Below are 16,284 nucleotides of genomic sequence, written 5' to 3'. Positions count from 1 at the left end.
TATCAAAAAGGAAGGAAAGGATGAACTACAAGAAACATAGGAAAAAGAGCCTACTCTTACACGGTGCTTTGGTGGGAGGCAAAAACGGTAGACCTCCTGACTAGGACTGTAAACCATTGCTCATTTTGTTTAGACAAAGATAATGTTCTTTGTTGGCAAATCAAAGGCCTCAAACAAATGAAGTGTCGCATTTAAGGTCCTTAAATATCCATATGCATTGCTTATTGCAAACACGACTGAGTTCAGTTCGTCTTAAAAATAAGACAAGTGTGACCTGTCACAAAAAATCTGCCTTTTATGTGAGGGTGCAGATTAACCACTTTGAGTTTGGAATAGTGCAATATTGAATATTGCCGAGTTTAAATGCCTAAAAGGGTTTTTTGTTTTTTCTGGCTCTTTTGTTTTTTTTGTTTAGAATTGCTCTGTCTTGCATGCCAGTAGCAATTAGGGGCTGGTGTGTAAGAGCCATTTCGTTTCTATGCTTTTTATTTCTATAATTGACGTCACAGTCACGGTCAAGGCCAAGGCCAACGCCCTGTCTATATGAGGAAGTGAGCATCAAGGCACAGTTGCTACTGAAATGAAAGAGGCAACAGTTTGTTGACTGTATCGAATCTTTGAGAACAAAGGCTGTTGAATTTGTTTGTTTAAACCTGCTGAGTGACGGTAAATAAAATACCACTTAATTCAAAACGAAGTCATACGTTTGGACATCAGTTCTTTGTTTTTATTATTATTATACACGTCTAAACTAGATCTCGCTTTCAGTAACCAGCCAGTGGTGTCAGTTCAGGACTGACATTACAAAGACTGTTAACTAGTGGACGACCCAATTAAGCATTACACTTGTTTACAAGAGGGTCCACCATGTTCAATTCATCAAAACATTTAGAGACATACAAGTAAAGTGAAGACTCCAATTGTGATTGGCCGGAATGTGCTGATGTATGATGATAAGAGTGCCCCTCACTTCACACAGGTGTGATGTTTATTTCCGCACGACAACTCTAATGAGTCTGACATACCATAGTTCAATGTTGAATGGAAATGAGTGGTAATAAACATAGTATAATAATAATAATAATAATAATAATAATAATAATAATAACACTCTATGGTGGTGGCGTCATGCCCTTCGGATAAATGCAAAGGAGAGGATGCAAACTGACGCAATCGCATAACGTATGCACGTCGAAGCAGCGATCAGCAGCAGTGTTGCCATGTCTACTTTTTATAAGCGACTTATAAACCCTTGTTTTAATTTATTATTATAGTCGGTGGTTGTTTTTTCTAAAGTGTAGTTGCTTATTTGTGTCCTGATTCCTAAATGTTATTCAAAGCTGTGCTTCTCACACAGTATCAAGTCAATTAATAATATGGATTTGGTGCCAAAGGAATAATACAAGATTTGTGTTGTTAAGAAAAAACATATCCAATAATATTCTACATTTTCCCGTTTTTATTTTCATTTTTCAGATATACAAGCTTACAACGCGCCGTCCTCTCCAAATAAACCAACATAGTTTTCCAGTGCTCATTTTTGTATTCGCTTCTTTGCATTTTCATAGGTTCATACTTCATAGGTTTGCTTATAATCTTCTCGCCAAAGAATCTGGCAACCCTAGTGTGGAGTGGCCGCCATCTTGTTTCCACATTGAACGCCATCATCCTCCAACAGGCAGCAGCTGAGCAGCAGCGCGAGACACGACGACACGGAGGAAACCACGGAAATACTAGAGAATACTAAAGAATAACACTTTATAAGTTTATATCGACGCTTTTTAATCGGGATATTATCATTTGAAACGTGACGTCGTCACATATGGACTGTTTATTCATGGTGTTAAAGGAGTAAAGTAAACGGTTCGGTCGCTCGAGCCGCCGCTCGCGCTCCGTGTCCGCCATTAAGAGTAGAAGGGGAGAGGGGAACGGAACCCGCTACCTCCTGGGCTATAGAGAGTAGGAGGGGAGAGGGGAACGGAGCCCGCTACCTCCCGGGCTCCAGCACCACCACCATGGCCCAGGCCTGCGCGGACGCCTGCCGGGAGTACCTGTCCTCCCTGGAAGACCTGACCTTCAACTCCAAGCCTCACATCAACATGCTCACCATCCTGGCGGAGGAGAACCTGCACGCGGCCAAGGATATCGTCGCAATTATCGAAGCGCAAATCAGCAAGGTTTTTATAACATGATATAAAAGAAAATAAAACGTCGACAAAAAGGTTTTTTATACATGTTCAAATAAAACGACGAAAAGGTTTTATTTATATATATTTATTATACACAGATAAAGCGACGACTAGGTTTTTATACAATACGCAAACAAATGATTAGCTGTTTGTTTGATTAAATGCATAAATAAATATGGCGGCGCCTCGTTTTAACAACACGACAGTTAAGCCACTTCTTTCATATCTTTATTATAGTATTCTGCGTTAAGTTCTTATATTTATATAATATTTATTCGTATACAGTTCTTATCTTTATTCCTCTATTATTCCATTCATGTTGTCGTTGTTTGGTTGTTGTGTTGATGCTAATGCTAATGCTAGCGTTAGCATCGTGTCGGCAGCTTGTAGCATGGATGACGTATTTACTTTAATAACGTTAATATCCTAATATAAATACCTCTGTGTGTTTTTTAATAACGTAGCTGTAGTTGTTACCGTAATATAGACACGTCTGTCTACTGGAGGTGTGAATGTTGCTTTTTTAAAACACGTTATATTACTTTTAATTCCTAGTCGGAAGTAGGGTGGTTAAAGAACAGATCTATAAGCCCATCAGCGCGTCGCCCTGCCTGGGGTCATCAGTATAACCATATGTGGACATGTGTCACTCTGTGACATGTTGTAGACTTATTTTTTACACCCATTATAATGGCATTTTGATCACGAGACCCAATAACTACAGAATGTCAACTAAATCTCCAGGTTTTCCTCAGAATAAGACACTGATTTACTACAACACTATGTATGGAGCTGTTAAATAGCTAGCTCCCTTTGTTTTTGTGGTAATATTATTGTCCGGCCATTTTGAAATGCCCCCCCCCCCCTCATCCCAGCATGTCAACTCGCTGATGGCTTGTAGATCTGTTATTTTTTCTTTTCCATTGACCAGCGACAGCATCATGCTCCAGGGTTTATTATAATTATATTATTACTATTTTAATTATTATTAATAATAATCAGTGATTCATTTGGAACCCCAACTCCTTCCTGTTGTATAATAAACAATTATTACAGACTATAATGTATAATATGTATTCATATAATAATCATAATGGTTCAGTTACATTGACTGTGAGCAGGAGTTTGTTTTGGACAATGTGGCATTGAACTGTGTGTGACAGTGAGAGAGTGCATGTGACTGAGACACGCCATGTGTGCGCTCGCCTGTGTGAGCGTGCATGTGTGTGACATTGAGTGAGTGGGTAAAATAGATTCACGGCCGAGCTACACCAGGCGTGTGTGTGCGGCGTGTGTGTGTGTATGTGCACACGCCACACGCGCTTTGAAAACAAGCCTGGTGTAGCTCAGTTCTATGACTGCTGTTCACTGTCAACGAATCACACTGCTGTTCACTGTCAACGAATCACACTGCTGTTCACTGTCAATGGTCGTACAAAAGATAAAGATTATGTCATGAAGACGTCAACGCCTGCTTTTATAAAAGATACAGATAGTGCTGTCAACCATTTATAAAAGATAACTATAGTTTTGTCAACCTAGTCCTAAATATAGATAAATAGTGTTAACCTTTTTTTTAATAAAATATAAACCTTTTCTAAAAGATACAGTTAATGTCAAACTAGTCCTTTTCTAAAATATAAAGATCATGTTAAAGGAGAATTCCATACTAAAAGGCTTTCTTACCTTTCTTTGTAGTTGTTACGTCCCCATCAAAGAGGTAATGGTGTTATTTTGTGCAAAAGCTCCTTATTGGCTATTTCCCCTACCATAAGCCCTAAATGAATTGAATGGGGTGTTGTGCTAATTCGCTTATTTCCATCGAAATAAGTAGTAAAGTGTGCCGCTTGGGTTATTATTTACATTATGAAGAGAGGATATATACAAAAAAAATATAATTTTGAGCGATGGAAATAAGTGAATTAGCACAACACCCCATACATCCCATTCAATGCAATTCATTTAGGGCTTATGGTAGGGGAAATAGCCAATAAGGAGCTTTTGCACAAAATAACACCTGGACCTCTTTGATGGGGACGTAACAACTACAAAGAAAGGTAAGAAAGCCTTTTAGTATGGAATTCTCCTTTAACTTTTAAGCCCCCTAAAGTTGACGTCTGGACTGGAGTGGAACCCCCCCATTTGAGTCCTTGGATCTACAGCTTTGGGTTGGAGTTGGAAATGTTGACACAATCTGGTTCAAACTAAAGACTAAAATAGTGACGCTCTGGTTCAAACTAAAGACTAAAATAGTGACATTCTGGTTCAAACTAAAGACTAAAATAGTGACATTCTGGTTCAAACTAAAGACTAAAATAGTGACGCTCTGGTTCAAACTAAAGACTAAAATAGTGACATTCTGGTTCAAACTAAAGACTAAAATAGTGGAATTCTGGTTCAAACTAAATACTAAAATAGTGACGCTCTGGTTCAAACTAAAGACTAAAATAGTGACGCTCTGGTTCAAACTAAAGACTAAAATAGTGACTTTCTGGTTCAAACTAAAGACTAAAATAGTGACGCTCTGGTTCAAACTAAAGACTAAAATAGTGGCATTCTGGTTCAAACTAAAGACTAAAATAGTGGCATTCTGGTTCAAACTAAAGACTAAAATAGTGACATTCTGGATCAAACTAAAGACTAAAATAGTGACTTTCTGGTTCAAACTAAAGACTAAAATAGTGTCCAGGCGTGTTTTTCTTTTTAAAAACAATAATTTAATAAATGTGTATGTTGCTTTTGTTGAATGAGCTTAAATGTTAAATGTTGTTTCACAGCTCCCCCCCCCCTCTCGCTCTCTCTCTCTCTCTCTCTCTCTCTCTCTCTCTCTCTCTCTTCCGTAGCTCGTTAGCACATTTTAATTATCGTGTAGTGTAATATCGATACATAATATCGATAGCTGTTTCTACTAAAGTTGATGACCGACCGCACGACTTATCTACTATTTGACAGAATTCACCAGTAAATATTGATTTTTGAAATGTTTCAATGATGGTTAAAGAAAATAAGCAAAAAAAAAGAAAAAAAACCAAATGTGATAATAAAACATGTGAAATGTGCTTTTTGTCATTTTTTATTTCCCAGTTGCAGTTTCTTGGTATACTGAGTGTTGATTGGTTCTTATTCTGAGCTGCTAATTCACTGATTGGTTGTTTATTCTAAACTGGTGCCGAGCTCATCATTTACTCACTAGTGATTGGTGGGCTTCTAGGAGAAGCCCAGTGATTGGTTGGTTAGGCAGTATTTCAACAGCCGGTTGGTTAACGGGACTAAATGCAGATTTAACTCTTTGAGGGCCGTTCAGGTTTCAGATTTGCTACGAGGTGTTACATGGAATAACGTGACCTATAGAGTAATGTGACCTATATAATAATGTGACCTGTGTTTCCAGTGATCTTATGTAAGCTCATTAACGCATCGTGATTAGGCCCGTCACCATCGGGACATTCTGATTGGGCGATTAGTTGTCGCTCAAATAATTTAGATTAAATATTTCATTGCTTTTCTGTCGTTGAACGGGGGGGTATTTTGGGGGCGTGATAAACAAAAGGTGCACATAACAGATCTGACAATATAACTGGAATAATGCTACATCTTTTATACTGGAATTCACCAATACTTGAAACGGCACGATCTGCATCTCTGAGCTTGTAGATCTGCTATTTCCACAAAGAATGGGATTATTATGCGATTATGCAATACATAATTGCAATTATCTCACATAATTGTGATTGGTGTAACAATAGTGTCAGAGCCCTAATGTGATTGGTGGATAATGTAACGATAGTGACACAGCCCTAATGTGATTGGTGGATAATGTAACGATAGTGACACAGCCCTAATGTGATTGGTGGATAATGTAACGATAGTGACACAGCCCTAATGTGATTGGTGGATAATGTAACGATAGTGACACAGCCCTAATGTGATTGGTGGATAATGTGACGATAGTGACAGAGCCCTAATCGTGATGCGTTGTGATCTTTTGGATCAGGCGCCACACGGTCGCACAGCGGAGAATAATACATTAGGAGACGAGAGAGGTTTCAGCCATGTTGCTTTGAACCAGTTCAACGCAACGTACTGGTTTGAACTGGTTCACAACAAGCAGCCACTGGTTTGAAGGGGTTTAAAAACTAGGAGGTGTGACGACGCATCATCTCGTCACGAGTCTTGAATCTGAACTGTCCTTTAGGCCTCTTAGACGTTCTAAAATGGCATCTTTTAATGCTGTTAATTAATACTCACCTGGGTTTAATTCTAGTGTAGGAGGTTTTTTACCTGAAGGACTGGTTGATAAAACCCTGGTAATGTACAGAGGGAGAGAGAGACACTCTCTCTCTCTGGAGGTAACCTAAAACATTTCCTGACTGGACAAGAAGACACTTTTCCAACTTCAACTGATGGACATTCATTTTCAAGGTGGATTTTTCTTCAAGACCTTTTTTTTTTTTGCATTTGGCTGGTCGGATTCCCCCCCCCCCCCTTTTTCTCTCTTCTTGAAGACTGGTTTTTGTTTTTCTCTTCTATGTGGGTGAAGATTTAAGACGTGGAGGTTTTTTTTTCCATCGCCTTTTTTACTGAACTCGGCAGAACGACACCGAACCGAAGCACATTTTGACTTTTTTCTACTTTTCCTATTTTTGGGGGCGATGTGGGGGAGGAGGGGGAATGGGGGTATTTTAGGGGCCCCCGGGGGCCCCTAAAATACCCCCATTCCCCCTCCTCCCCGGAACCTTTTTTTTTAGTATATATATATTTTTTACATTGAATGTTAATGACGTGTTTGTCTTAACTGTGTTGTCTTGTAAACTTGTTGAGTTTTTTCCCCTCACCTCCAGGCGCCTGCCGCGGAGAAGCTGCCCGTTTTGTACTTAGTGGATTCCATAGTGAAGAATGTCGGAGGAGAATACCTTGCTGTGTTTGCTAAAAACCTAGTCACTTCATTTATATGTGTCTTCGAAAAGGTACACGCCCTCTCTTCTGCTACAAATCTACTGCATTTATGTCTTTATTTATGTCTTTGAAAAGGTACACACACTCTTCTGCTAAAAAACGACTGCATTCATGTGTCTTCTCTGCTTCTAAAAAATAGGTAAAATAGCCAATCTACAAGCTCACAACATGTCGAAAAAAAAGGCAAATATGTTTAGGGATAAAGGGTTTAGCATGGACGAAAATTACTACTACTTGCCATTTTTTACTATTTAAAAACATTTTAAAATACTAGCCAATCTACATCGACACGTTGTGCACTTGAAGATTGGCTTTTTGAAGAATTTTTAAATGTTTTAAGTTTTTGAAATGGGAAATAAGTTGAGCGGTAAGGGGTGGCTCAAGAAATAGCTGCAACTGCATTTATGTTTTTGAAAAGGTACACACAACCTCTTCTGATAACCTAGTCACTTGACCAAACGGTGCACTGTGACTAAAAACACTGGGTGCATTTTGGTCCGACAAACTAACCAGTCCGACACACAGTAGTCCGACACCCCACACCCTGACCTAACCCTAACCGCACACGGAAGCAATCCACCGGTGAGTCTTATACTGCCACACATCTGTCTTATACTGCCACACACATGTCTTATACTGCCACACATCTGTCTTATACTGCCACACACTTGTCTTAACCGGCCACACATCTGTCGTATACTGCCACACACATGTCGGAGTGTTAGCAAGTTGGACCAACGTATGCGCCCCCACACATCTCTCCTGCTAAACACCTAGTCATTTCATTTGTGTCTTTGAAAAGGAACAAACGTCTCTCCTGCTAAACACCTAGTCATTTCATTTGTGAAAAGGAACAAACGTCTCTCCTGCTAAACACCTAGTCAAAATAGTAAAAACAAGTATGGTGACGTATCCCTAAACTTAGCCATATTAGTTTTTACTATTGTGAGAAACATTTATCCATTGTGCTGTACCAAGAAGGACCCCAGAAGAGTAACACAGAAGAGTAGGTTTGTTTCCCTGCCCACATCCCTGTGTTTTAGGATCCAAGATGGCCGCAGCACCAGGAGGGGGTGGGGCCTTACTGGGCTGTGTTCACACATTCTAGACACCTGTCTTGCGTTTGTCTTGTGTCTGTGTTTAATGGCCGCGCCAATGCATTTCCAATGGTTTGATGGGGGGGGGGGGGGGGGGGCAGAACACATCCATCACAGCTGTGTTCAGACACAAGTCAGGTGTCTTGGATGCAGCTCAGTGAGGTCATATGTCGACCCCGCCCGCTCACCTCTGCCCCACGCTGATAAGGTCTCTGCCTCGCGTTCGGTACAGAGTGACGTAGAGGGGGGTGCTGTGACTGGCCAGTCGCTGTGATTGACAGCCTACACCTAACCCTAACCTTAACCTCAGTAAAACTATACCTACACCTAACCCTAACCCTAACCTTAACCTCAGTAAAACTATACCTACACCTAACCCTAACCCTAACCTTAACCTCAGTAAAACTATACCTACACCTAACCTTAACCTCAGTAAAACTGGATCCTAAAACACAGGGAGAGAGGTGGGCCAATATGGACCTTTTTATTGTATGTTTCTTCACTGGACCATTCTCACATTTCCCAGGAATGGGTGAACTAGAGACGTTCCCAACTTCATTTCTCTTTTTTTAGGAATATGTTTAAAATAGTTTTTCACCGATTTTGCCCCACTATTCTTTTTTTTTTGTTTGGTGAAAAGTCATGATGAAATATTAAAGAGTAAGTTGTATTGCTGTACTTCAATATGTTTTGATGAGAAATATTGTTATGGAATATTTTATTTTATTAGGTAAAATATACCTTTGTTTAGTGATGGTGTAACAAAATATATGTTTAGTGTTCTAGGGTTAAATTAAGTTAGTTTTTATTTTCTATCCATGAAGACCAGAATGAATGTAGTTTTTTGGCACATTACTGAGCCACATTACTAAAATCGTAAAAATGCGGCACAAATCTTTGAATATATATTCTTTCAGAGCGAATGTTTTTCAGGCCTGTGGTTGGCTGTCGTGTCGCTAGGTGTATTTTTCAGGCCTGTGGTTGGCTGACGTTGTGTCGCTAGGTGTATTTTTCAGGCCTGTGGTTGGCTGTCGTCGTGTCGCTAGGTGTATTTTTCAGGCCTGTGGTTGGCTGTCGTCGTGTCGCTAGGTGTATTTTTCAGGCCTGTGGTTGGCTGTCGTCGTGTTGCTAGGTGTATTTTTCAGGCTTGTGGTTGGCTGTCGTTGCTGCTAGGTGGACGAGGGAACCAGGAAGTCTCTGTTCAAGCTGCGCTCCACCTGGGACGACGTGTTCCCGCTGAAGAAGCTCTACGCTCTGGACGTCCGGGTCAACTCAGTGGACCCGGCCTGGCCAATCAAACCTCTCCCTCCCACGGTCAACGCCAGTAGTATCCATGTCAACCCACGCTTCCTCATGCAGGTCAGTACGCACACACACACACACACACACACAACGCACAAATAAAACACTAAGGGTTGCCCACCTGCCCCTGGCAGATAAATAAAACACCAAGGGTTGCCCACCTGCCCCTGGCAGATGAATAAAACACCAAGGGTTGCCCACCAGCCCCTGGCAGCTAAATAAAACATTAAGGGTTGCCCACCTGCCCCTGGCAGCTAAATAAAACACTAAGAGTTGCCCACCTGCCCCTGGCAGCTAAATAAAACTAAGGGTTGCCCACCTGCCCCTGGCAGCTAAATAAAACACTAAGAGTTGCCCACCTGCCTCTGGCATCTAAATAAAACACTAAGGGTTGCCCACCTGCCTCTGGCAGCTAAATAAAACACTAAGGGTTGCCCACCTGCCCCCTGGCATCTAAATAAAACACTAAGGGTTGCCCACCTGCCCCCTGGCATCTAAATAAAACACTAAGGGTTGCCCACCTGCCTCTGGCAGCTAAATAAAACACTAAGGGTTGCCCACCTGCCCCTGGCAGCTAAATAAAACACTAAGGGTTGCCCACCTGCCCCCTGGCATCTAAATAAAACATTAAGGGTTGCCCACCTGCCTCTGGCAGCTAAATAAAACACTAAGGGTTGCCCACCTGCCCCTGGCAGCTAAATAAAACACTAAGGGTTGCCCACCTGCCCCCTGGCATCTAAATAAAACACTAAGGGTTGCCCACCTGCCCCTGGCAGCTAAATAAAACACTAAGGGTTGCCCACCTGCCCCTGGCAGCTAAATAAAACACTAAGGGTTGCCCACCTGCCTCTGGCAGCTAAATAAAACTTCAAAGTAAGTGTTAAAAGGAGAAAGCATGTCTCAGTCAGTCATACGTCATCACAGGAAACCTGGGGATTTTACTATTTTACCCTCTTTATAATAAAGTAAATAAAAACCTTTATTGATGAAGACAATCGTCATGAGATTATTTTTCTGCCTCAGACCTTAGTGTCGACCCCTGAGTTTAATGTCATGTCTCCTTGTGTTGTGATTGGATTGTTGTTTTAACACCCGAGCGGCAAGGACGGAGTTCTCTGTTCAATCAATTAGTAACGCTGAGGATGTTTGTTTGATTGATATCAAAACCGATCGCATCGCTCCACAGGCTGGGAGCGTCTGTTGCTCCACAGGCTGGGAGGGTCTGTTGCTCCACAGGCTGGGAGCGTCTGTTGCTCCACAGGCTGGGAGCGTCTGTTGCTCCACAGGCTGGGAGGGTCTGTTGCTCCACAGGCTGGGAGGGTCTGTTGCTCCACAGGCTGGGAGGGTCTGTTGCTCCACAGGCTGGGAGGGTCTGTTGCTCCACAGGCTGGGAGGGTCTGTTGCTCCACAGGCTGGGAGGGTCTGTTGCTCCACAGGCTGGGAGGGTCTGTTGCTCCACAGGCTGGGAGGGTCTGTTGCTCCACAGGCTGGGAGGGTCTGTTGCTCCACAGGCTGGGAGCGTCTGTTGCTCCACAGGCTGGGAGGGTCTGTTGCTCCACAGGCTGGGAGGGTCTGTTGCTCCACAGGCTGGGAGGGTCTGTTGCTCCACAGGCTGGGAGCGTCTGTTGCTCCACAGGCTGGGAGGGTCTGTTGCTCCACAGGCTGGGAGCATCGCTCCACAGGCTGGGAGGGTCTGTTGCTCCACAGGCTGGGAGGGTCTGTTGCTCCACAGGCTGGGAGGGTCTGTTGCTCCACAGGCTGGGAGGGTCTGTTGCTCCACAGGCTGGGAGGGTCTGTTGCTCCACAGGCTGGGAGCGTCTGTTGCTCCACAGGCTGGGAGGGTCTGTTGCTCCACAGGCTGGGAGCGTCTGTTGCTCCACAGGCTGGGAGGGTCTGTTGCTCCACAGGCTGGGAGCATCGCTCCACAGGCTGGGAGCGTCTGTTGCTCCACAGGCTGGGAGGGTCTGTTGCTCCACAGGCTGGGAGGGTCTGTTGCTCCACAGGCTGGAAGCGTCTGTTGCTCCACAGGCTGGGAGCGTCTGTTGCTCCACAGGCTGGGAGGGTCTGTTGCTCCACAGGCTGGGAGCATCGCTCCACAGGCTGGGAGCGTCTGTTGCTCCACAGGCTGGGAGGGTCTGTTGCTCCACAGGCTGGGAGCATCGCTCCACAGGCTGGGAGCGTCTGTTGCTCCACAGGCTGGGAGGGTCTGTTGCTCCACAGGCTGGGAGGGTCTGTTGCTCCACAGGCTGGGAGGGTCTGTTGCTCCACAGGCTGGGAGCGTCTGTTGCTCCACAGGCTGGGAGGGTCTGTTGCTCCACAGGCTGGGAGCGTCTGTTGCTCCACAGGCTGGGAGGGTCTGTTGCTCCACAGGCTGGGAGGGTCTGTTGCGCAACATTCAATGTTATTTCCCGGTGGGACGTCATCGAAAATGTTAAAACGTGAATAACTCTTGATCTAAATCATTCCGTCCAATTCTAACCAGAGATCCCGTGTCAGACGGCCCACCGCCGTCCCGTCGCTAGTCGCGTTAGAATTAATCTTACCTCCCGTTGTTGTCGATCACCTCTGGAGTGTTTTGGCTACATCTAGCTGCTACAGCCACATCCGGGATAGAACCTGGCGCGCCACTAAATGTGCTCTGCTGCTATAAATCGCTGGGCGCTCTAATTTAACCTTTTCATGCCTGACGTCATTTTTTTTTAAATGTCTTCTAAATTCTGACAGTTTTCTGAAATACCTCATGTTTCTTGCATGGTGCTCCATATTTCATGTCGGGGACCCCAAAAATGATATGAAATTGGCCGCCAACCCCTATCTGAAAATGTGTTGTTCCAAGGACTCGGAGGCAAAGATTTGAGTTAAAAACTTTGGCTCTGAAAGAATATATATTCAAGGATTTGCGCCAAATTTTCATGATTTTAAAAAAATAGCAGATCTACAAGCTCGTAGTGCGGCACTGCTTGTTGATCTGCTATTTTTCAATGGCTAAAGTATAACATAATGCTTTAAAACACCAAAAGGGGTTCCCGCCCCAAAATGGGTCAATGGATTAAATGACCCCTGGGCGATTAGCGCGCTAACGTCATGTCTCCTGTGTTGTGATTGGACCAGGCCGAGGAGTCGTCTCCGCGGGCCAGCCCCCCGCGGCCCTCGGCTCCGCCCCCGGCCCCGCCCCTGGCCCCTCCCCCTGGCCCCTCCCCCTCCCTGGAGGCCAGCCTATCACAAGAGCAGCTGATCCGACAGCAGCTTCTGGCCAAACAGAAACAGCTGCTGGAGCTCCAGCAGAAGAAGATTGAGCTGGAGCTGGAACAGACCAAAGCTCAGCTGGTACGACCCGTCTGTCTGCGCACCTGTCTGTCTGTCTGTATGTCTGCTTACCTGTCTGTCTGCTTGTCTGTCTGTTTACCTGTCTGCCCGTCTGTCTGCGCACCTGTCTGTCTGTCTGTATGTCTGCTTACCTGTCTGTCTGTCTGCCCGTCTGTCTGCTTACCTGTCTGTCTGTCTCTGTCGTCTGTTTGTTTACCTGTCTGTCTAAATGACATATTTTAGTCTTTGCATTCGTCTGTATTAAGGTGGTCGAGGCTAGGGCTAAGATGGAGTCTGAAGAGGTTGGTTTTCACATAGAAATGAACAGTTCTGACTGCAATGGGAAGTCCATTCCATAGTTTAGATTGGGAGTGAGTCTGTAGTTCTGACTGCAATGGGAAGTCCATTCCATAGTTTAGATTGGGAGTGAGTCTGTAGTTCTGACTGCAATGCGAAGTCCATTCCATAGTTTAGATTGGGAGTGAGTCTGTAGTTCTGACTGCAATGGGAAGTCCATTCCATAGTTTAGATTGGCAGTGAGTCTGTAGTTCTGACTGCAATGGGAAGTCCATTCCATAGTTTAGATTGGGAGTGAGTCTGTAGTTCTGACTGCAATGGGAAGTCCATTCCATAGTTTAGATTGGCAGTGAGTCTGTAGTTCTGACTGCAATGGGAAGTCCATTCCATAGTTTAGATTGGCAGTGAGTCTGTAGTTCTGACTGCAATGGGAAGTCCATTCCATAGTTTAGATTGGGAGTGAGTCTGTAGTTCTGACTGCAATGGGAAGTCCATTCCATAGTTTAGATTGGCAGTGAGTCTGTAGTTCTGACTGCAATGGGAAGTCCATTCCATAGTTTAGATTGGGATTGAGTCTGTAGTTCTGAAGGTTCTGTAACCATAATGTTTTTAACCCTCTCATTCCAGGCTGGGAACTTCGTGTTGAATCCCCCCTCCACCCCTCCCCCCCCCCCTCGCAGACCCCCCCCAGCCCCGCTGCCCCCCCGCCGGTCACCAGAGACCCCAGACTCAACAGAAACTCCGGCTCCGGCTCCGGCTCCCGGTCCAAAGACCAGGTTTCTGCTCCCTCCTCCTCCTCCTCGTCAGCGGGCGTGAAGCAGAAAGACCACGCCCCTCAGGCCGCCGCCCACCGGCCCAAAGACCACGCCCCCCTGGCCGCCACGCCCCGGTAAGGCCCTGTCAATCATTTTCCTTCAAAGGAAGTTCTTACAATTATAATTTATGGACTATTGATATAAAATACACAGATGGAAATGTTCCTCTTCATGGCATCCATTGTTAGGTATGCCCATATGATGATAATAATAATATTAATAATAATGCCCATATGATGACTCCGGATATGGTCTGAAAGTGTGAAAAATGTATTTGAAGTGATCAAAACTAGCAATAGAATACAAGTTCAGAAACACGAATGGTCTCAGTTAAAAGTTCACGATGTCTTCAGCTGGTCGGCCTAAATATGTTGTCTATTGCATTACACCCTACAGTCATTAAATGTATTGCATCACACTATTATTATTATTATATTATATTATTATATTATTACTAGGGCTGACCTTCCATCACGTTTTTGATGATCGACGTGCGATGCATGTGGGGCATTTTATAAACTGGGTGGGGGGGCGAGACGAGCAGTGACGCTGACACACAATGAATTAGGCTTAAAATAAAACGGCGATATAGCTGCAGAAGATAGAGAGGAGCACATATTGGATTGGTCTTTTATTTAACCTGAAACAGGCTTTACCTCTCCATCAAATAAAAATGTATATCATCCAAACTCCTCCTGCGATGCCGATGGAGAAATCCCACATAGTTAAATGACCTCATAGTCATGCTGCATGCGCTGTTGGTCGATGAAGAATAATAATCCAAGGTTTGTCAATCATTTTATGGTTTATGGTTGAAAGTAAACCATAATAAGTAAACTTTAAGAAGAGATCTGCAGACTGCAGTGCAGAGTGCATGAGAGCAGCTCCGCTTGCTAATTGATTTGACATTTGCGCAACTTCACTGCATGGCATTACAGTAATTAGTTATTTGCCAGCACCTGATCCAATATAGGCCTAAATCAAACTTTATTTATATAGCACATTTAAAACAATAAAAGCTGACCAAAGTGCTGAAACAAGTGGAGCATCACCATCGGTGCACAAAAAAAGCATAATTAAAAGAAAAAACACAGGCAAATAGTATAGGCTACATAATTACAATAATACGATCAGGTGCAAATAAATGCCAAAGAGAAAATGTGTGTTTTCAGTAGAGATTTGGTCTGGGTCTGTAGGAGCTGCTCTGCATGGGAGTTCACAGTGATGGAACAGGTCAGTCTTCAGACAAGGAAAAAAACGGCTGGCAACGGCAAAATCAGTTCTCCGCATCGCCAAAATAAATCTATAGGCCTAGTTTCATTCGTGCCATTATACTCTGCCTATATGCACAACGCAGCGCATGAGATTGCAGATCTTTGCATTTTCGGTGCGCGCACTCACCATGTGAATCCAAGCAGGTCCTCACAAGTATAGGTAAAACACCGCCAGGCTCCACAAGGTTCTCAGCGCAATGGCGCATCGATAAAAGTTGAGATTTCACTAGTGGCATTATTCAGGCAATACTCAACAGATTGTTATAATTCCAAGTGATCTATAATCTGTGAAGTTTATATTTTCATTTGGGTGTGTAAGTAATGTTTTTATATGACTTTTATCAAACATGGTAGCCTATATTTAATGTCCACTGAGCTGTGGTGCGCTTGCCTACACTCTCTCAATTAGGGATTTTCCCAGCGGTTATTTTCACTCGTGTACAACCTTTATTCAAATGGGGTATTTTAAAATGCAACCACACTTTCGATTTATTTTTCCTGGGACTGCAGCTGCACTTGTTCAGTTGACTTCCTTGTTGTTAACACGGGGAAAGAGGAGGCGTTGCGAGGCGCGAGCATGGCTCGCGGACCAAATGGGCTGTCTCGCGGACCAAAAGCGTCCGCTTTTTTAATATGACTATTCGATGATTTATTTCAAAATCGATTCCCGTGCGTATCGATTGAACGTTGATTAATCAGCCCTACATCACACCCTAAAAACACCATTACATTTATTACATTACACCCTAAAAACACCATTACATTTATTACATTACACCCTAAAAACACCATTACATTTCCAACCTTGAGATTTTATTGTGCTAGGTACCCTAGGGGACACGGGGAGAACATGTGAGGGTACCTACCCTAGGGGACACGGGGAGAACATGTGAGGGTACCTACCCTATAGGGGACACGGGGAGAACATGTGAGGGTACCTACCCTAGGGGACACGGGGAGAACATGTGAGGGTACCTACCCTAGGGGACACAGGGAGAACATGTGAGGGTACCTACCCTATAGGGGAGAACATGTGAGGGTACCTACC

The 16,284-nt window shown here is 43.8% G+C and overlaps 1 protein-coding gene across 1 annotated transcript in view; it reads left to right on the top strand.

Moving 5' to 3' along the window:
* Positions 1 to 1,684: 1,684 nt before the first annotated feature.
* pcf11 (PCF11 cleavage and polyadenylation factor subunit) overlaps positions 1,685 to 16,284 on the top strand; it is a 36,528-nt gene continuing 21,928 nt past the window's right edge. The window contains exons 1-5 of the mRNA XM_080781247.1: positions 1,685 to 2,177; positions 7,031 to 7,156; positions 9,416 to 9,601; positions 12,656 to 12,896; positions 13,775 to 14,036. Coding sequence (XP_080637373.1) covers positions 2,016 to 2,177; positions 7,031 to 7,156; positions 9,416 to 9,601; positions 12,656 to 12,896; positions 13,775 to 14,036 — 977 coding nt within the window. The 5' untranslated portion in view covers positions 1,685 to 2,015. The remainder of the gene's footprint in view (positions 2,178 to 7,030; positions 7,157 to 9,415; positions 9,602 to 12,655; positions 12,897 to 13,774; positions 14,037 to 16,284) is intronic.

This window comes from Protomyctophum bolini (genome assembly GCF_963924005.1).
Source record: "Protomyctophum bolini genome assembly, chromosome: 13".
In the NCBI taxonomy this organism is placed as follows: domain Eukaryota; kingdom Metazoa; phylum Chordata; class Actinopteri; order Myctophiformes; family Myctophidae; genus Protomyctophum; species Protomyctophum bolini.
This window is presented reverse-complemented; position numbering and strand designations above follow the sequence as displayed.